This window comes from Oryx dammah, unplaced genomic scaffold (assembly GCF_014754425.2).
Source record: "Oryx dammah isolate SB20612 unplaced genomic scaffold, SCBI_Odam_1.1 HiC_scaffold_10, whole genome shotgun sequence".
Lineage (NCBI taxonomy): Eukaryota > Metazoa > Chordata > Mammalia > Artiodactyla > Bovidae > Oryx > Oryx dammah.
The window spans coordinates 26,574,893-26,596,053 of record NW_024070194.1 but is presented as its reverse complement, the minus strand read 5'-3'; the positions used below and the strand labels follow the sequence as shown (position 1 = coordinate 26,596,053).

Here is a 21,161-nt window from a genome sequence, read left to right as displayed (position 1 = left end):
GTCAAAGAGAAAAACAAATATCATATATTTAATGCATATATGTGGAATCTAGAAAAATGGTACAGATGAACCTATTTGCAAAGCAGAAATAAAGACACAAATGTCAAGGACAAATGTATGGACACTAAGAGGGGAAAGAGAGGGGCAGGATGAATTGGGAAATTGGGATTAACATTATACAGCACTATGTATAAAAAAGATAACTAATGAGAACCTACTGTATAGCACGGAGAACTCTACTTAATGTTCTGTGGTGAACATTATACAGCACTATGTATAAAATAGATAACTAATGAGAACCTACTGTATAGCATGGAGAACTCTACTTAATGTTCTGTGGTGAACTAAATGGGAAAGAAACCCCAAAAAGAAGGGATGCATATACACATACGCACACACCCTCTCTCAGCTGATTCACTGCTATGCAGCGAAAATACAACATTGTAAAGCAACTATACGCCAATAAAAATTTTTTTTAAAGGAATACAATCGGAGCACATCTGGAGAACTACAACAGATGGGAAAGAGAGGTAAGAAAAGAAAATTCAAACTGAAACAGAGATGCTCCCCAGTAACCCTGTCTCACTCCTGGCTCATCACTCTCTGCACAACCTCAGCCTCAGGTGGGCACTGGCTTTGCATGAATGCTTTAGAAAAACTTCAAGTTCTATGCTTTAGAAATTACTGGCAATTATCCAAAATCCCTAATGTTAGGTCAAATGACAGGAGTCTATTTTAATACCTAGTTGGTTTCTGGTAACCACGAGAAAAATGTAACATAGGTGAGTGAGACATAGTATGATCAATAAATGTGAGACTCCTTCCTTCCAAAAAAAAAGTTGATGAAATTAAGACAAAGGCCATACAAGAGAAGGTCAAACATAGACACACAACCCAAATGATACAAGGCAGTTAGTTGCACACTTGGCTCCGAGCTTCCTGGTAGCCAAGACAAAAAGGGAAACATGATCAACTACAAACATGCACGGTTCTTAAAAAACCAACATAATAAGTGAGGCCTTATTTTGGTCCCGAGGTCTCCGAGAACGGTCTCCCAAGGGTCCTGTGACACTCAAGGGAAGGGCTCTGTTGACGAGATTTGGGGTGGGGCCTCGGAATCAGCACTTTCACAAAGCTCCCTGGTAGCCTGGATGGACGCTCTGATGTGGGCACTGGCGTGGATGGGATGACCAGTGACCTGCCCCCCACACTTCCTGCTGTATGAGCACAGGCAAGTGACTGCACTGTCCTAAGCCAGTTACCTTCATCCGAAAAATAGGACCATTAACAATTCCTACCCTCGAGAGCTCTCACAAGGCTCCAAGGAGGTGATGTGTTTGAAACACTTGACAGGAAGCTGGTACACAGAAGACACTAAATAAGTGTTAACAATGACCATCATTAATAACCATGTTTCTCTGTCCCCACTTATAGGATGTCTGCATGGCTGGACTCAAGACACCAGGGAGAAGCTGGGCTCTTACCCAGGACTGCTGAAGAGAAAAATCAGCAAGTGTTTATCAATATCCGTTATTATGCAATCCCCCACCCTCTGCAAGGACGCCTCAACACTTCCCAAAGGAGCAGCTTCCTTTCCAGCAATTAAGTCTTTTTTTTTTCCTGCTAAGCCCAGAAAAAGTCAGGTTTCAATATTTTCAAAACCCTGTGTCCATAGAACTGAGACCCTGCTCTTTGCCCCAGGTTTCCTGGCACCTTCAGCAGAAACAAAGCCCCACGACTAATACCCCATGATTATCAGGGGTGCCAATCTCCAGCACCATCCTTAAAAGCAACAAGCTTCCTCCTCAAGTTCTGCAGTTTTCAAAGCAGGTGTGGGGGAGGGGAGCAGTAGCACAAAACACTTATTTTCTGGGAACTTGTGTTTCCTGGAGGCCTGAGTGGCGGCAGTTTGTTCTGGAAACGGGAGAACAGGATGTGCAGAGGAACCAGCTCGAGGAGTATTTAATGCCTACACAAACGTGCTAACTACCAGCTCCTGGAGGATGCTACTGAGCATTCATCAGCTTCTCACAAGGCGGCCCTAGAGCAGAGGAGCCCCCAAGGGAGACTTAATAGAAGGTCACGCAGCATTCTGGAGGTCCCTGGCACCCTGCCCCCCAGCTCCAGGCAAACTGCACCATAAGGGCATCCCTGGTGGCTCAGACAGTAAAGAATCTTCTACAATGCAGGAGACCTGGGTTTCATCCCTGGGTCGGGATCCCCTGGAGGAGGGAGTGAAAACCCACTCTAATATTCTTGCCTGGGAAATCCCACAGACAGAGGAACCTGATGGGCTACAGCCCATGGGGTTGCAAAGAGTCAGACACAACTGAGCGACTAACACTTTCACGGGGAACAAAAACAAGGTCGTTAACAACTACACTAACAACCTGAGTCCTCCAGGTGCCGCTTCTACAGCAGCTCAGCACCTTGGCCTGGCCTCCACCCCTCCCATATGACCACTAGTCAAGTGCATCCAGCCAGAACCACCAGCAGCAGCTCCACGCCCCTCTCCTCCCCACCAGGAACACGCTTTCACCTGTCTGTAGAGGGACTTTCCTAGAATCTTCCGAAGGTCCCAGGAGGAACGTGCTGCCACGGTGTTGAATTTACAAACCAGGGGGAGATTCAGAGAAGGCGGTGCTGACCCAAGCCCACAGCACTGTGAGGAAAGGCTGGGATCTGAACCCACCTGGCTGCCTTTCCCAAAGCCCATGGTTGGCCCAGAGTCTCTCTCTGGATATTTTCACTAACCGTGCTGTTTCAGGTATAGGGGGTACATCTGCATCCCCTCCAGCGATCCCCACCTTAACACAGGCATGAAGCGTTTTGCACAGAGGCCCAGGGCCTGGATGGAGGCCTGAATGTCCTGATGGAAGCCATACAACATGAGAAAACCCAGAGACTCAGATAAGCCAGAGACCACCTCCAAGAACCTGCTTCCCCTGCCACCCAGGCTGGGAGTTCTGAGGAACCTAGCCCGCCTCCTCAGAGCTGTGTGACTCTGGGCAAGTTTCTAAACCTCTCTCATCAAGTCTCAGTTTTCTCATCTGTAAAATGGAGATAATGACAATCGGTTCCTACAAAGATTGAATGAAATGAGGGAAAGCAAGCAAAACTCACTGCACGGGCTCTGCACTTAGAAGGCAAAGTTGTCATTTGATAACTTTGTAAACAAATGCTGAATTCTAGTGCTGGACACCTCAAGCTTATAACAACAACAACAGTAGTAATAAAGAAAGCTGTCAGGCACCCTTATCACCGGCTCCTCTTAAATGGTGAGCGCACAACTGTACTGAAGCAAGACTATAACTTCCAGAACTTGCTTTGGGTCTGTGAGACACTGCAGATTCATTTACACACACAGTAAGGATGGGCTGGGCTGCTGGACAGAAAGGGGGTGAGAACTACCCACGAGGCTTCACTCCCCGCAGGCTGACTCTGACTTCATATGCCCCCACAACAAGCAGCAGCACGCAGAGTGGGCGAGAGCAAGGCCACTTCATCCAAAAATGCTCTAGGAGTACCCAAAAGATGAATGAGGCAGGGCCTGGAAATTTTTAAGAAATACACAAGATGAAAACACCAACTGCACTTCAGGATATGGTGAATGGCAGGTTGCCATGGCAACCAGAGGCTGAATTATTCAGCAAGTGAAGTCAGAAGAATCTCTGAAAGGAGGCAAAACAAAGACAAAGGATCCAATTAAACTACTTCTGTAGGGAAACAAACCGGGCAGCCGGGAGGGCTGTGTCTGCCCCCGCCGAGGATGTGATTTCTCAGCCACGGCCCCTCCATGTCTAATTCCGGGCTTGCTTTTCCATTTTTAAACATGGTGACTCCAAGATTTAAAACAAGCTACAGACTCAGTGATTAATGGAGGAAGTCTAGTCCAGAGCCTGGCTTTGGGGTACCACTTAATCAGAGGGACTTCGAGGTCCCAGCACCCTACATTTTCCCACCTCCTGTCTGCCCTGGGAGACAGGAGTGGAGTCCCCAGAGTTCTCTTAAGTCAAGCATCATCGTGATCATTTTGTTTTCCTTGAATCACATGTACTTACAATGCTTGCTATTTTTTCTTTAATTTGCTTAATATCTTATTTTGAAGGAAAACTTGGTTTTGTTTGAGTGTGTGCGTGCTAAGTCATTTCAGTCGCGTCTGACTCTGTGACGCTATGGACCATAGCCCGCCAGGCTCCTCAGTCCATGGGATTTTTGAGGCAAGAATTCTGGAGTGGGTTGCCATTTCCTCCTCCAGGGGATCTTTCAGACCCTGGGATCAAACCCGCATCTCTTAATGTCTCCTGCATTGGCAGGCAGGTTCTTTATCACTTGCCCCATCTGGGAAGCCCCTGGTTTTGTTTAGCAAATAGAAAACCATTATCAACTGGCACAGAAGACAACTGCCAAAGTAACGTGTGTAAAAATCATGGTTTTTTTTTTTTTGACATCTCGGCAGGGGAGGATGTTTTAAGACTGGGTGCAAATATTATGAACCATAAAGTACATCGGGGCCAGGTGGGCTGTTCATGTTTGTGCGTAAACCTCCACTGGACCCCAGCCGCACTCACTCGCCACGCACCGGCCATGACTGAGTGAGTGTGACAACAGAGTTGTGTGGTCTCGGCAGACACGGTAGGTCCCTGAGCAATGCTCATATCTGGCTCTTCATGGAGAACATCTGCTGACACCAGAAGCACACGATCGATCATCTGCTGACTTTAGAAATGAAGAGCTTTCACAAATCAAAGGGAAACATCCACAAAATGATGAGACCAGCCCCAAAGAGGGAGAAGAGGTGCCATTCGCAGACCCGGAGAGAGCTGGGAGCTGCGATTTCCAGAGTGAACTCCTCAAGTCAGTAAGATAAAGAAAACTTCGGGTAATGGGCAGGAAAGGAACTGAAAAAGCTAATAGGGACTAAAAAAAAAAAAAGTTTAATCTTACTAGAGACGAGAGAGACGGAAAACCATGCCTCCTGCGATAGTACATGGCGTCGTGAGACAGGCAGCCGGGACACAGAGCCTGATCAGCTGGCACATCCGTTCGGCCATGAGATCCACGCAGCCATGTTCCCAGCCCTCCCCGCTCCCTACCCACATGCACTCATTGAGCACCTGGTTGGTACCAAGCCCGAGACAGGAAGAGGTCTGAGGATGCTCTCAGGGGTGTGTGGCTCAGGGGACCTCTCTCCCTCATTACCCACAGCACCGGCCTGCTCTTCATTCGAGTGAGATAAGCCTTTGCTGACTGACCAGACATAGAGAGACAAGTGCTTGGGGGTCTGACAGTCTCACTGCAATCAGGCTAGGAATATCCAACTTGGAGAGACTCCTTCAACCCATTAAAATCAGGGAATTCAATAAAGTCCCCCCTCACCCCAGAGACTGATCCTGGTTGGGGGTGGGGGGTGGGGGTTCGTCAATCAGTATTTTAAAAAGCTTCTCCACCTGGAGCCCTGTTCTGGGTTGGGGGTCACCGGCCACCATGGGCACCTCAACAGCCATCCACAGGGGGCACCCTTACCACGCAGCTCAGAGCCAACACAAAAGGAGGGGTCCCCAGGCCCCACCAGCTATGGTGAGCACTGATTTGAAAAATGTTAGTCGCCCAGTCATGTCCAACTCTCTGCAACCCCATGCACGCTAGCCCACCAGGCTCCTCTGTCTTTGGACTTCTCAAGGCAAGGATACTGGAGTGGGTAGCCATTCCCTTCTCCAGGGAATCTTCCAGAGGTTGAACTCAGGTCTCCCACATTCAGGCAGACTCTTTATCATCTGAGCCACCAGGAAAGGCTGAGCACTGACTTACTAAGCACCCACCACATGCCCCAGGTCTGCAACGCACCTTCCTTATGGGACCTCCCCGCCACTCACAATGACCTTGACAGCATCAGCACCCCACTTCACGAATGAGAAAAGCAAGTCCTGGGGAGGTGAGTCCATTGGCCCAACATTAGCACAGAGTGGCGATTCAAACTGGGACTACGTGATTCCAGGCCCTCAGGACCCCAGCCGGGGACCCCACAGCCTACAGAAGCATGAGCCCACTGCTCCTTCTCTGTTGAGCCCACAGCTGGTGTCATCCCCATTTCACAGGCGAGAAAACTGAGGCCCAGAGAAATGCAACATCTGGGTGCTGGGCTTTACCCACTTACACTCACTGCCCTTGGCCCTGAAAAACCTGAAGTAAAGGCATTCAGAGGGTGACACACTTGGCCCAAGCCCCCAGCAAGATGGGGAACAAGGGCCCATCTGCCTGCAGTGAGGCGGCGTAAGCCTCAGGCAGAGGGACGACCTGCAGGGGAGTGGTCCTAGACCAGGGGTGGCAGTGGCTCCCTCCCCAGGGGATGTATGGTTGTCACAGTGGTGGGGGGAGGGGGGCGGGCTGTGAGCATCTCCAGGGCAGAGGCCAGGGATGCTGCTAAATGTCCCACGGTGCATAGGACACCAGAGTCACCCAACCAAAACACTGGGACCCCTGAGCTCGGGAGACCCTGCTTTCGAGCCCTGCTTCTCTGAGGGTGCCACAGACCAGCAGCACTGGCAAACCCCACCCCGTCCCCCCAGAGCTTGTCCAAACCACAGTCCCTGCTTCTACAACCAGTCCTTCTCCACCAGGAAGACTGGCCCTGGGCGGGCGGGACTCAGCAGTGTCTAGGGACACGTCAGTTGTCACAGGGGATGCCATGTGTCCAGGCCAGGGAGGCCACCAAGCATCTGATGCTCCGATGGCCCCCCACAGCAAGAACCCAAACATTGATGGTGGTGGGTGCAACGCAGGGCTGGGCTGTGGGCAGGTGGGACCAGCCCCTCTGGGGCCCACGCATCCACACTTACTTGGAGAGCTTCATTTCAATCTGCTGCCGGATCTCCTGCCGCTCCTCGTCCGTCCTCTGGGGGAAGATGTTTCGGTCCTCCAGCTCCTGCCTGCTGGGCCGGTTCCTCAGCTTCACCGCTAGGAGCTCCTTCTTGCATTTCCTCGGCAGGGTCCCTGGGAGAAGGGGTGATGAGATGATGGGTGTCAGAAGGTGCCGGCTGCCGGGGGAGACACTCCCCACCCCCACTGCAGGGGAAACCCTGCACCAGAGCCACGGGGGCGAGTCCGGCAGCTATGGTGCCCTACAGAGAATGGTGGGCAAGGCACCTCCCTTCACAAAGCCCCCTCATCCCACGCCTTCCGTGGGTGGGGCACCGATTGTGCATGCAGGTCTCCACTGACCATCGTAGAGACACTTGCTGTCCCAGAGCAATTATCAATAGCACCACCTTCTCTTTCAAAAGTGTCCGAGTTCGGGTCATAAATTAGTTACTTTTATCCATGGTGGCACTTCCCTTCCTCCCCACTGCCTGCTACCCTGTGGCCACCTGGATCCCCTTTCATTCCTAGAATATTCCAGCTCAGGGTCTCAGGAACATGTCCATCCAGTGCTGACCACCCCACTCTGCCTGGACCATCCTGGGCTGGCTACTGTCTGAACCGTGTCGTTGGCCCAGAACCGAGCCCTCAGAGACCCAATAGGTCGTCTAATCTCCGTCACCCTCAGGATCAGTTCCTCCCTTATCTGATCTCTTTCTGGTTCCTTAGTTTATCATCTGTCTCCTCCACTAGACTGAAAGTTCCCTGATAGTCTGTTCTCCTGGGTCCTGGAACAGTGTTGATGCAGCAGGTTATCCGGTCGAGTGAGCCTGACTCAGGGTCTAGAAGGCTGACACTGATCTTTACCCCCCCGCCCCCCGTGTCTGGAAGCAGCGGAGTGACATCTGAGTGCACGTAAGATGTAAGATCTTAAGGAATAATGCTCAGATTTACCTAACACATTATTGACTGGGAGATTTTTGCAGAAACTAGCACCTGTAGCTGGCAATTTACGTAAGTAAACATTGAAAAACTCCAGTCACTAACTTTTGGGTAACAAAAGAAAGTAAAAGTGTTAGTTGCTCAGTCGAGTCTGACTCTTAGCGACCCCATGAACTGCATAGCCTGCCCGGCTTCTCTGTCCACAGAATTCTCCAGGCAAGAATACTGGAGTGGGTTACTGTCTTTCTCCAGGGGATCTTCCCAACCCAGGGATTGAACTCGCGTCTCCCGCATTGCAGGTAGATTCTTTACCATCTGAACCACCAAGGAAGTTGGGTAACAGAAGTAGTGAGCCTGACTCAGGGGTCAGTAGTAGTAGTAACATCTCTCTCGTCAGTAAGATGCTAATAGCAGAAATGGGGATTGGCTGCATTCAAAGTCAGAGAAGGGTCATGCCTTAGGTGCCAGGACATGGCACTGAGCTTTCTGACCACCAGAGTCCCTACCTGCCCCAGCCAGTGCACATGCTGACAACCGGCAAAAAACTCCAAGTATTAATACAATGTAGACTGTGATTCTGAGGGTGTGTGGTTTTGCACTTTCATTAGGGGATAGGTTTAATTCCTGGAGTTCAAACCATCATCCAATGGTCACCCCACAGCTGGAGGCAAACTAGTATTAAGAATCAAGGCTCCCTAAAGAAAGTCAATTCCCAGAATGGGGTACGGATATGCAAAGTAAGAAATACCTCCAGCAAAGTGATAGTTTAACAGAAATTTGGGATAAAGTAAGATACAAACAATCGTGCTTGACTGAAACTTGACTTTCTAATGTAAGCTTGTTTACTATGTGTTTTATAGACAAAGAGAAAAATAATGACCCCAGAAACCATTTCAGCCAGAACTCCTGCCTGATTTTGCTTTAATAGCTTTATACATGATTGGAGCTCTGTATTTATAGAATCATAAAAGCCTAAAGCAGTCACACACATTTTTCTGTTGATCTCTGCTGCATGGTCTGGGGAAAATTGAAAGCCAAACTGGCATTTATGAATTGAGGGAGCCTCAAAGGTCTTGGGACACGTCCTTCGTGAATGTCAAGGGTCTCATACATGGTGGGAAGGTGAGGGGGATTGCCATTTCAGATGAGTGTAATATGCTTAACCATGAAATGACACTGAAGGCGGTTTAATCTTTTCAGCTTTTGATAAAGAATATCTTTAAGCCTATTGCAAATGTCTCAGGCTTGTCATTACGAACGTTAAGCATATTTGTTCTTAACTGAAAGACCCTTTCATCAGAGATTTCTAGATGTGATGAGAATTCACTGCACAGGAAGTCTTAGTTCTAAGAGCGGGTAACTCTCTGCTTAATCTTCCAGCCTCTATGAGCACAGCTTGGGCACCTATAGGGCCATTATGAAAATGTCCGGGCTGACGGTCTTTCCCAGGCTATTGGGGGTTACCAGGTTTGGTTTCTTAAAAGTCAAAGAGAAATTTCCAGACAAACGGCTTAAAATGAAGGTTTTACATGAATTTGAGTGGTACTTCTACCAAACTGACAGCATTAGTTTGGTAGAAGTTAGTCATTAGTCTAAATGAGCAGGTGATCCAGAGTAGGGTGTGATGCAGAGAAACAGAGGCCAGAAAACTTCCCTTCTTGACTGTGGGGACCATCGTCTCCGCAAGTGACCCCAAACACACTTGTGTTCCTATCTTTGGAGCCAGAAACCCCCTTTCCAAGAGTCTGCTCCCAAAACAAATGGGACAAGCACATAAAACACACATACAAGGGTGTCCACCCAGCCTTATTTACAAAATAAAGAAATTAAACACAATCGATTCATAGAAAAAGTCCCTCATGCTGGGGAAGATTGAGGGCAGGAGGAGAAGGGGGTGACAGAGGATGAAATGGCTGGATGTCATCACCGACTCAATGGACGTGAGTTGGAGCAAACTCTGGGAGAATGACAGGGAAGCCTAGCGTGTGGCAGTCCATGCGATTGCAAAGAGTTGGACACAACTTCATGACTGAGCAACAACAACAAACACAGCCAAAATATCCCAACAAGACAGCATGTGCCAAATTACGGTGCGTCATCTGAGTATTATCAACCTATTAAAAACGGTGGTTGTTGTTGCTTACTCACTCACTCATGTATGATTCTTTGCGACCCCATGGACTGTAGCCCACCAGGCTCCTCTGTCCATGGGATTCTCCAGGCAAGAATACTGGAGTGGGTTGCCAGTTCCTTCTCCAGGGGATATTTCTGACCCAAGGATAGAACCGGTAACTCCTGCACTGGCAAGCAGATTCTTTACCACCGAACTACCTGGGAAGCCCCGATTAAAAACAGTGGTATATTCATTGTTGAGAGACAAAAAGACAGTCACGATACATTGCTAAGAAAAATGACTTGTAGGAAAATATGCACCTTATAGATAGATATATATCTGTATCTACATTTGCATTTAATTTTGTAAATATATACAATCTTCTTATAAATCGGCATAGAGACACTAGAAATGGACTTTACCTATTAATTTATCTGTATTTTATTTTTAATCAACATGGTTTCCTTATCTCTAAATAATTGTTTAAAAAGAAAGACCTTTGTGGAGTGAAAGTAGTGAAGACAGTAGAAAATTCTCCCCTCCATAAGAACAACAAGAAAATTGCAAATATCATCAGGGTCAACTTCTTCAGAATTCCATAAATTTATTTAAAGCAGCACAGGGGGTCTTTATTCAAGAGGAACTGGTGGAATCTCAGTGAGAATGTTTTGCTCCCTCCAGTCCCCTGCCCCTCTCTTGGATTGGAGCACCCTCGCAGCAGCTTGCTGTCTCCTGAGGACCGGGTGCCTGGGAGCCACTGTGGGGAGAGCAACGGCCCTCATCCCCAAAAGAGTTGCATCATTTGACCTGCCACTGGTACCCTGAAGTCTCCACCCTATCCAAGGCTGCCTGCCTTGGATCTGATTCAGAGCCGGCCCAGTGCAAAACGTCTTCTCCCTGGGGGCATTGGTTGAAACAATATTGTCTTTCCAAGCACAAGGCTTTCATTGATCTTCAGACCACTCTTGCTCAATATTCTACAGAGTTCTTAATTGGCCAAAGTGAATAAAAACCAATGCATGGGCCAAAAATACTAAGTCAGTTAAAAGTAAAACCCTGGACTTCCCTGGCGGCTCAGTGGTAAAGAATCTGCCTGCCAGTGCAGGAGACACGGGTTTGATCCCTGGTATGGGAGGGTCCCACATGCCACAGGGTAGCTAAGCCCACGCAGCACAATGACTGGGCCTGTGCTCCAGAGCCTGTGAGCCACAGCCACTGGGGCCCATGTGCTCTAGAGCCCGTGCTCCACAAGAGAAGCCACTGCAGCAAGAAGCCCATGCACCACAACCAGAGAAACCCACGCAGCAACGAAGACCCAGCACAGCCACAAATACATAAATAAGTAAAATTATATATAAAAAAGGATGGCACCGATCCAGTTCCGCTCCAGCCAATGCTGGAGAGCCTTTCCCAGGCACGGTTGGCTGGCAGGCAGGGCTCAGCAGGCATGGTAGGCAAAGCTGGCTCTTCTCCCAGGACCCCGCATAGTCAGAGAGCGGCAGACCCCAGAGCTCCGGATTCCACCTCACCAGGCAGGGGGCAACCTCCTGCCTCCATGCAGGCTCACCACCAGCGAGTGCGGAATGCAGAACATCCCCCAGCCCTGTATCATCAGCGCCATCATCCACCCAGTAGGGAAAGGATGATCGTGGGGGATCTCAGGCCTTGGACCACTCTCTTCCTTGTCAGGCCTACCTCTTCTCTCCCTGTGCACTGCACTGGCCGGCATCCTCCCATCAGTCTCCTTGGCTGGTTCTTCATCATCCCCTCTCTAGATGAGGGTGTGCCCAGGACTCAGCCCTCAAACCCTCCTTCATGTTTGCTTCCTACATGACCTCACCTGCCGCATGACACTAGGGATCAACTACTAATACTCAGATTCTCCCTCTCTAGTCACATCTTCTCTCCTGAATCCATGCTGCATCTTCAGGCTGTCTCCACTCAGGTCCCAATCAAGCATCTCAAACTTAGCATGGCCATAACCAAGCTCCTGTTTTCTTGCTGAAGGTTAAGCAACAGAGCCAAGATTTATACCTGGGCTTGACCCCAGCATCCACACTCTTAGCTGTGACCTTCATGGATCTATTAGGTCTGGCATGCTGAGATTCACGGGGTCGCAAAGAGTCAGACACAACTGAGCAACTGAACTGAACTGAATTGACTGAAGGCACCATTTCTAGTGGAACTGTTGTTCCTGTTGTACACCTAGCCCAAAAGGAGAAATGACCAGGTGGGGCATACCCTGCTGAGCTCACTTGGGTGAAGGAGATGTGAAAACAAGCACCTGTAATGATCTCAAACACACTATGTGTGTTCCTATTTGCACACTCTCACAACATACCCCAATTATCTGTTTGTGTGGCTTCCTCTAACCATGGTCATTATCCAAGCTTGAAACATTTTCACTCAATGGAGGAAAACAAATCTGGTGAGCTCATCCACGAAGAGGATTCTGCCATTTTCATTTTGTTTCCTGCACAAACTCAGGAAATGTCTGCTGAGTTCCATAGTGCAGGCAAGAGAAAACAGGCCACACAGGGAGGGGACTTAGTCAAGATCAAGGAAGGATTTCTAGAGGAAGCAGCATTGGGGCTGGATCCTGTAGGGAGGATTCCCTTTGGGGTATTTGTCATATCAGAACACAGTTTGTTCCATGGAAGGATGTGCCATGAAAATTTCTCCAGGGCTCCAAAGGAAAAGTAATGATTTTGACTTCTACTTCTGCAGTAATACATGCTGAATTTCCCACCCACAAATAAACAAAAATCAAAATATATGAAACAGTGGTTTTGATGACACTGGGAAGGATAGTGACCCTTGAGATGGGAACCAAACAGTGAGCTCTATGATCACCCAGCTGACTAGGTCTTGAGGTCATGGACCAGGAAGAGGCACCAGGAAGAGCCTGGAAAGCCCGTGAGTGAAGAAGACGAAGCCTGAAGACCAAGGAGACGAAGAGCGCGAGAGTCTGCAGGGTAGGGGTAGGAAGGGGGAGCAGCACAAAGAGGCTGGAGATCTGCAAAACTAAAGAGTAGATTTAAACCCAGTGAAATCAAGGAACCTGTGAAGTGTAAACAGTCTGAAGAGCTTGAAAGCGAAAGTGACCGGGTCTGACTCTTTGCGACCCCACGGACTGTAGCCCACCAGGCTCCTCTGTCCATGCGATTCTCCAGGCAAGAACACTGGAGTGGGTGCTAAGTCACTTCAGTCATGTCTGACCCTTTGTAGCCCCACGGACTGCAGCCCTCCAGGCTCCTCTGTCCGTGGGATTCTCTAGGCAAGAATACTGGAGTGGGTTGCCATTCCCTCCTCACAGGATCTTCCCAACCCAGGGATTGCTCTCAAGTCTCCTGAATTGTTTTCAGGCAGATTCTTTACTGTCTGAGCCTCTGAATAGCTTAACTAAAGGCAAAAATTCTCAGGAAGGACAAAAAAGCAAACACAAACTACACGCTGCCTACAAAACATGCATTTAAATAAAAACACGAGAAATAAATATCGTATATTAACGCATACATGTGGAATCTGCAAAAACTGATATAGACGATCTTCTCTACAAAGCAGAAATAGATACAGATGCAGAGAACAAACATATGGATACCAAGGGGGAAAGGGGCTGTGGGACGAATTGACTTTGACATATATACACTATGTATAAAATACATAACTAATAAGAACCTACTGTGCAGCACAGGAAACTCTACTCTGTGTCTGTGGTGACCTTAATGGGAAGGAAATTCAAAAAAGAGGGGATATATGCACACATGTAGATGCACTTTGCTGATGCACTTTGCTGTACAGTAGAAACCAACGCAACATTTTAAAGCAACCATTGTTGTGGTTGTTCAGTCACTAAGTTGTGTCTGACTCTTTGCACCCCCACGGACTGCAGCATGCCAGGCTGCGCTCCTCTGTCCGCCACTATCCCCTGGAGTTTGCTCAAATTCATGTAAAGCAACTATACTCCAATAAAAATTTCAATAAATAAAAACATGCAGAGAGATGAAAATTACAAAGGGAAAAAGTACCATTCTAAGATTAATCAAGAGAAAGCTGAAGTGGTCCATTAATATCAGACAAGGGAGATTCCAAAGCAAAGAGGCTTCTCAGGGATAAATGGGATCACCCCAAATGACAGAGGGACAGCTTATCAGAAAGACAAAACAATCCTAAATATTTATGACCCTATTATAAGAGGTTCAAATATATGAAGCAAAAACCAATAGAACTGAGAGAAGAAATACATAAATCTATAGTTGGTGATTTCAGACCTCTGAGTAATTGACAGAACAAGTAGATAGAAAATGTGTAAGAATATGGAAGATGTGATCAAACTGTATCGAGAAATCTGATCCAATTAACATTTATAGAAACACTCTAACACACAACAGAAGAATACACATTCTTACCAAGAGCACAGGCAATATTTACCAAGACAGACCATACATACTCTGGGCCATAAAGCAAATCTCAATAAATTAAAAAGTCCTCAAGTCATACAAAGTATATTCTTTGGCCAGAGTGGAATTAAATTGGAAATTAATAACCAAAAGATCTCTAGAAATATACCCAAATATTTGGAAACTAAATTTTAAAATTCTGAACAACCCACAGTCCCAAGAAGGTATCACAAGGAAAATTAGGAAGTATTTTGAAGTAAAAATAAATACAGCATGTCCAAGTGATATTGGGGGCAATTTACAGCATTAAATGCCTATATTTGAAGAGAATAAAAGGCCCAAATCAATGACCCCTGATTCTATCTTAAGAAACTAGAAAAAGAGCAAATTAAAACCAAGGATGTAGAGAAGAAATAATAAAGATTGGAACAGAAACTGATGAAACAGAAAATGGAAAAACAATAAAGCTAATGCTTTGAGAAGAGCAATAAAACCAATTAAACTCTATGCAGACTTCTCAGGGGAAGTGGGGAGATAAGAGTGAGAAGGGAAGAGAAAGACACACAGAGACACACACACACACAGATTATCAGAGTCAGAAATTAGACGGGCAATATCCATCTAAACACAAACCATTAAGACTCGCTTAGGAAGATACATATAACCTGAATAGATCTGTTATCTATTAAATAAATACAATTTCTACTTTAAAACCTTCTCCCATTAAAAAAAAAATGCCCAGATGCATACATTGGCAAACACTGTGAAACATGTAAGAAGTAAACAATTCTAATTCTATACAAAATATTTCAGAACACTGAAAAGAAGGATAGATGGTAAAATTCATGCTATGAGGCTAGAATTTAGAGATGTCAAAACTAAGAAAGATACCCTAATAAAGGCTACTAAAGACTAATAGCCCTCATGAACAATGATGTAAAATTCTCCACAAAACAGTAGCAAATCACATCCAACAACTGATAAAAATGACCAACTGGGAGGCAAGGTGGTTTAACATTTGAAAAGCAACTCATGTCATTTGCCAAATTAACAAACTTTAGAAAAGAAAAAAATACACTATTAGATCACCCTTTGATTTATGGGGTGCCGACTCTATCAGAGCAGACTGGCCCCCCTGGGCTCTGCCTGGTGTCTTACCGGTGAATTAACAAGAAGGAAGGTTAAGTTCATGGAGGTGGGAACTGTCCCAGGCAGAGCTCAGGCAGGCTGCCTTCTGGCTCAAAGAAGCCTGATCTCTCAGTCAACTATGAGAACAGTGCAAACAACCAAAGCCCAACCGCATCAGGTAGAGGAAAGGATCCCCTTCCTGTACCCACATCTCATCTCCTGCAGAAACCACTATGGATGTTTTGTGGGACTTGCTTCCAGACCTAATTTGTCTGCCGTTAACAACTGACACCCCCATTTAACTGTTTCACAGAAGTGGGATCACACCGCATACAGCAAAGGCTGGCTCGCTCTCACATCCGATTCTAAAGCAGGATGACCTGACCCAGCTCTCTCCCCTCACTGGCTCCAGATACTCCCCGAGTGCGGATGTCCCCTGATCCCATTACTTGCTGATCCAGCTCCCCCGTGAATGGACATCTAGGTTAGTGCTTATTCTGGCTCTCTTAAGCAAAGCTTTAGGGACTGCCCTCATTTCTGTGTTTCCCTGCGCATGAATGAGTATTCCCATCAGCTCCATTTCTGGGAAGGCAAGCATTCCTGAGCCAAAGCTGCTGTGTATTTCAGGGTTAGACAGACACTCCTCCCCCTGCTCTACCCTGGATCATCTCCTCGCTATTCCTCCCAGAATCCCAGTCTTGAGTACCATCTTGAGAAGAGGGAGGAACATAAATGGGGCCATGTATAAATATGAACAGAAGGCTGAGGAGTTAAAAATAAACTCAACACGAGATCTTTTTCTTAGTCACATTTCAGAATTTATCCTAAGGACGTGCTCGTGGAGATGTACACAGCCTTAGCTACAAAGATGCATATCCCCACACCACTAACACAGCCCTTTCCTCAACAAACTGCATGTCCAGACTGGTGATCCTGGGGGGCGAGGGGAAGCCTCAGGCCACGTGAGTTGGGGGAGGAAGACATGAATGTTCCCCTACCCGCCACGAGCTATAGGGGCCCCAATGAGAAGCCCTCACACCTGCCTTGGCACAAGCATGGATGCTATGGGGCTGTCTTAAAGCTGCTGTGGATTTTTTTGGTTCAGATATTATACTTTTTAATCCTAGAATTTGCATTTGGTTATCTTTTATAGTGTCTGTCTCTCTGTGAAGATTCTCCATCTGTTCATTCATCCTGTTCTTTAAGGCTCTGAACAAGTCTGCAACAATGGCAGGTCTGTTTCAGTTCTGAACATGGTTGTCTACTCCACAGCACACTCCTTACTCTGAGGTTTGGCCTTTCTAGGGTTTTAAAAGATGGTCCATGGTGCTCACTGAAATCTCTCTGTGGTCTGGACTGATCCCAGCATCCCCAGTCTCCAGGATCACACACCTTCCTTGCTCCTACACGTGATCTCTGCTAAGTCCTGAGGAATTCTGTCTGCCCTTGGCTGCCTGAATTTCCACATGAACTTCGGGGGCCCCTTCACATACCCCCCTTTTTCAGGACCCTGTCCTACAAACTCCAGCTGCTTCAGCACCACAGAACTGTGATTTCCCATATCAATGTGACCACCACTCTGCTTGGAGGTCACTTCCCTGCACCCTCCACCCTAGGAAGACGCTCCAAGCAGAAAGTGGACAGTCGGTTGTGAGGCTCACTCTGTTTCCCCTGTCATCTAACAATAAGAGTGAATTTCAAATGTGAGCTAGTACTGCAATTTCAGTGGATAATTCCATGCATTACTGTAATTCCACATCCCCAGAGTTCTCTGGAGTCTGGAGCCTAGTTTGGGTTGGTTGTTGATACAATAGGAGCTCTGTTGTATCAGATTATCACTGGGCCTATGAGTCCCACACACAACTCTGCTACTTAGTGCTTTTGGCAAGAACCACCAGAGCCGCACAGGCCCCACCACAAACAGCCCACCCGCTTGTCCCAAAGGTGGTGGCCAAGCATCCCAGGTCTTGGGAACATCCTGCATCCCAGTGACTTTCTGCAGCGCCACCTGGTGTGCATGTGAGGAATTGCAAGTTTCCAGGTAACGCCAAACCCAGAGCCCCAGGCCAAGCAGGAGCAGTGATCAGGGATGTTCTGTGCACTCATCCTCGTGAGGACAGGCGAGTTCTCACCTCATCAGACTGCAGGTGACTCTTCACATCAGAGGATTCACTGCCAGGGGCTGTTCAACATACCCTCCACCACATTTAAAATAGGATTCAAATAACAACACACTTTAGCTTTCACTTTTCACCAGTTGTGTCCTGGGGGAAAGGATGTCAGAGTCTGCAAAGAGGGTCACCCTTTCCTTCAGTTCAGGCAAGATCACAAGTGCCTGGCCATGCCACTCCCCACGGTGATGTCCCTGTATTATCACATCGTCCAGCCCGATGTGTCAGGATTTCTCATCCAGACATGGCCCTCTTCCTCCTCTTTGCCTTCTTGGCAACTTTCAGTGTAGCCATGCACTCCCTGGGGTGCTCTAGTTTTCCCTGAGAATACTCAGGGACCCAGAGCTGGGACATGCAATGCTTGTCCAATAAACAACAAAGCAGATTTTTGTATAAGACACTGAGCAAATTTTAGCTTTTATACTGCTGCTCAGTTGCTTCAGTTGTGTCCGACTCTGTGCAACCCCATAGACGGCAGCCCACCAGGCTCCCCCGTCCCTGGGATTCTCCAGGCAAGAACACTGGAGTGGGTTGCCATTTCCTTCTCCAATGCATGAAAGTGAAAAGTGAAAGTGAAGTTGCTCAGTCATGTCCAACCCTCAGCGACCCCACGGACTGCAGCCTTCCAAGCTCCTCCATCCATGGGATTTTCCAGGCAAGAGTACTGGAGTGAGGTGCCATTGCCTTCTCCGGCTTTTATACTAGGGTGGACCTATCAAGGATGAGATGGCTGGATAGTATCACCAATTCAATGGACACGAACTTGGGCAAACTCCATGAGACCATGGAGGACAGGGAAGTCTGGTGTGCTGCAGTCCACGGGGATGTGACCAAGAGGCTGAACGACAACAGCAATCAAGGATGGATTTTGGACCAAGTACACCAGAATCACTAACCACCCCACCCCCACCCCCTCTATGTTCTTTATGAAACGCCAATCTCTGGGCCTCACTTTAAAGATTCAGGAGGTCAGGCGGTGGTAGAAAATAAAAACATTTATACAATGGCTATTTCATGACATCTTTCCTTCATTACTACTTTTGTGTATATTCTATAATGTTTGCAATACATTAGTAGGATGCAACTCATGTGTACATAGTTTATAAATAAATAAATGAAAATAAATATAATACATAATGAAATAACATACAAATGCAATATGTGTGTGTGTATATATATATATATGCTCCTGTGATTCACCAACAGAAAACTTGGTGACCTTCTCTTTAGACACTTGGTTCTAAATGCTCATCTGGTCACAACCTCACTGAGAATGATTTGCTAGGTCCCTTTTTTCCAGGGTAAAGTTCTGCTCCAGGGTAAAGTTCTACTCAGCTGTAGAACCTATCTTGGGGGTTCTGTTTAGGTTCAAGTAAACATTTGCATGGCCTTCCCTGGTGGCTCAGTGGTAAAGAATCCACCTGCCAATGCAGGAGACTGCTTGCAATGAAGGAGATGTGAGTTTGATCCCTGGGGGTCAGGAAGATATCCTGCAGGAGGAAATGGCAACCCAATCCAGCATTCTTTCCTGGGAAATCCCATGGACAGAGGAACCTAGAGGGCTACAGTCCATGGGGTTGCAGAGAGTCAGACATGACTGAGCGACTGAACAACGACAAACATTTGGAATCCTAGGACTACCGCAGACCAGATGCCACACCTGTCTGCTCAGGACACAGGGCAGCCCCAGGGCTCCCACTGGGCAAGTCCTCAAAGCAGATCACAGAGCTCCCCAGGAGCTCCTCCCCCAACAGGTGACACAGCTCAGCTGCCGGATCAGGCGGGTGTGGGAGCTGCCCTTGAGCCACACAGGGGCCTCTCTCTCCTATGGCTGTTGCCTGGGCTGTGCTGATGGACCCCCTCAAAAATCACTGCACTCAGAATCTCAGGTTTTACTTACATTCTTCCCCAACAGATTTGTGCTTAGTTGCTCAGTCGTATCTGACTCTTTGAGACTCCATGGTTTGTACAGCTCACCAGGCTCCTCTGTTCATGGGATTTCCCAGGCAAGAATACTGGAGTAGGTTGCCATTTCCTTCTCCAGGGGATCTTCCTGGCTCAAGGATCGAACCCAGGTCTCCTGTGTCTCCTACACTACAGGTAGCCTCTTTACCCAATGAGCCATAGAGGAAGTCCTCTTCCCCAAACAGATGCAATGTACCACTCAGTAGTGATATTTTTTCACCATTGGCAATACTGACTGGTGACACCATGGTGGGGATTCTCAGCCTTCTCAGATTACCTAGGAAACTGCAAAACGTTGATGGAGGAGATTCTCACATCAACCCTACGCCCACACCAACGAAGACTCTCCAGATTGTACCCCTTCTGGGCTCCAGGTGGTCCACGCCAGCTTTAGTTTCCTAAATGCGCCCACCTCTGCCATATCTCTGAGACTTCACCTGCCTGGCAAACTCTTACTTATTCCTCAAAACCCTATGAAACAGCCTCTGGTCCTCCTCCTGACATCTGCCTACCACCTAACCTGTTCTTAGCCCAGGCATCAGCTCCTCTGTTGCAGGCTTTGTTGTGTTACTCTTGCCTATCTGTGTGTTTATAAGACTGAGAACTCCCCCAAAGCAGGAATGAGGGCTTTTCTAAAAAATACCTATCCTTATTGGTTTGCTAATGATAAAAGTAAGACATATTCATTAAATCCAAAGTAAGCAGAAAACATGGTAAGAATTAGAGCAGAAATTGGGGAAATTAAAAATAGAACAACATGGAAAAATCAATAAAACCAAAAGCTGGTTCTTTGAAAAGATCAATAAAATCAATAAGCATCTAGCCAGACTAAGAGAAAAAGATAAAGGACACTAATTGCTAATAATCAGAAATAAAAGAGGGACTATTAGTATAGATAATAGAATATAGTATATTATCTAACTATACTACCTATAATAGTATAGATAATAGTATAGTATATTATTAGTATAGATAATACAGATGTTAAAAGGATATTAAAGGAATACTACAAACAATTTTGTGCCCATAAATTGGATAACCTAGATGAAATGAACCAATTCCTAGAAGACAATCTGCCAAAACTCACACAAGAAATTGATCATCTGAACAAGCCTCCACTAAATAAAATGAGTCAATGAACAATAATCTTTTGAAACAGAAAGCACCAGGCCCAGAGGGGTTGACTTGTGAATTCTACCAAACTTGTGAGGAAGTATTACATCAATTCTCTACAATCGATTTCACAGTTTAGAAGCAGAGGGATTACTTCCTAACTCATTCAATGAGGCCAGCATTACGCTAACATCAAAACCAAAGATGTCACAGGAAAAGAAAATCAAAGATCAGAATCTCTCATGAACACAGATGCAAAAATCCCTAAAAGATTATCAAAATTGAATAAAAAATGTGTAAAGAATTACACACCACTACCAAATGTAACTTTTACCAGATGTGCAAGGCTGGTATAGCTTTTGAAAGTCAATTTATATAATGAATCACATCAACAGGCTAAGAACTAATAATCACATGATCAAATTAACTGATGCAGAAAAAGCATCTGACAGACCCAATACCAACCCATTT

General features: G+C 46.8%; 1 protein-coding gene across 1 annotated transcript in view; it reads right to left on the bottom strand.

Annotated features, from left to right (window-relative positions):
• Nucleotides 1–21,161, bottom strand: part of PHACTR3 (phosphatase and actin regulator 3) — an 88,669-nt gene that overhangs the window by 32,064 nt on the left and 35,444 nt on the right. Inside the window, exon 7 of the mRNA XM_040248706.1 lies at nucleotides 6,840–6,993. Within this exon, the coding sequence (XP_040104640.1) occupies nucleotides 6,840–6,993 (154 nt within the window). The remainder of the gene's footprint in view (nucleotides 1–6,839; nucleotides 6,994–21,161) is intronic.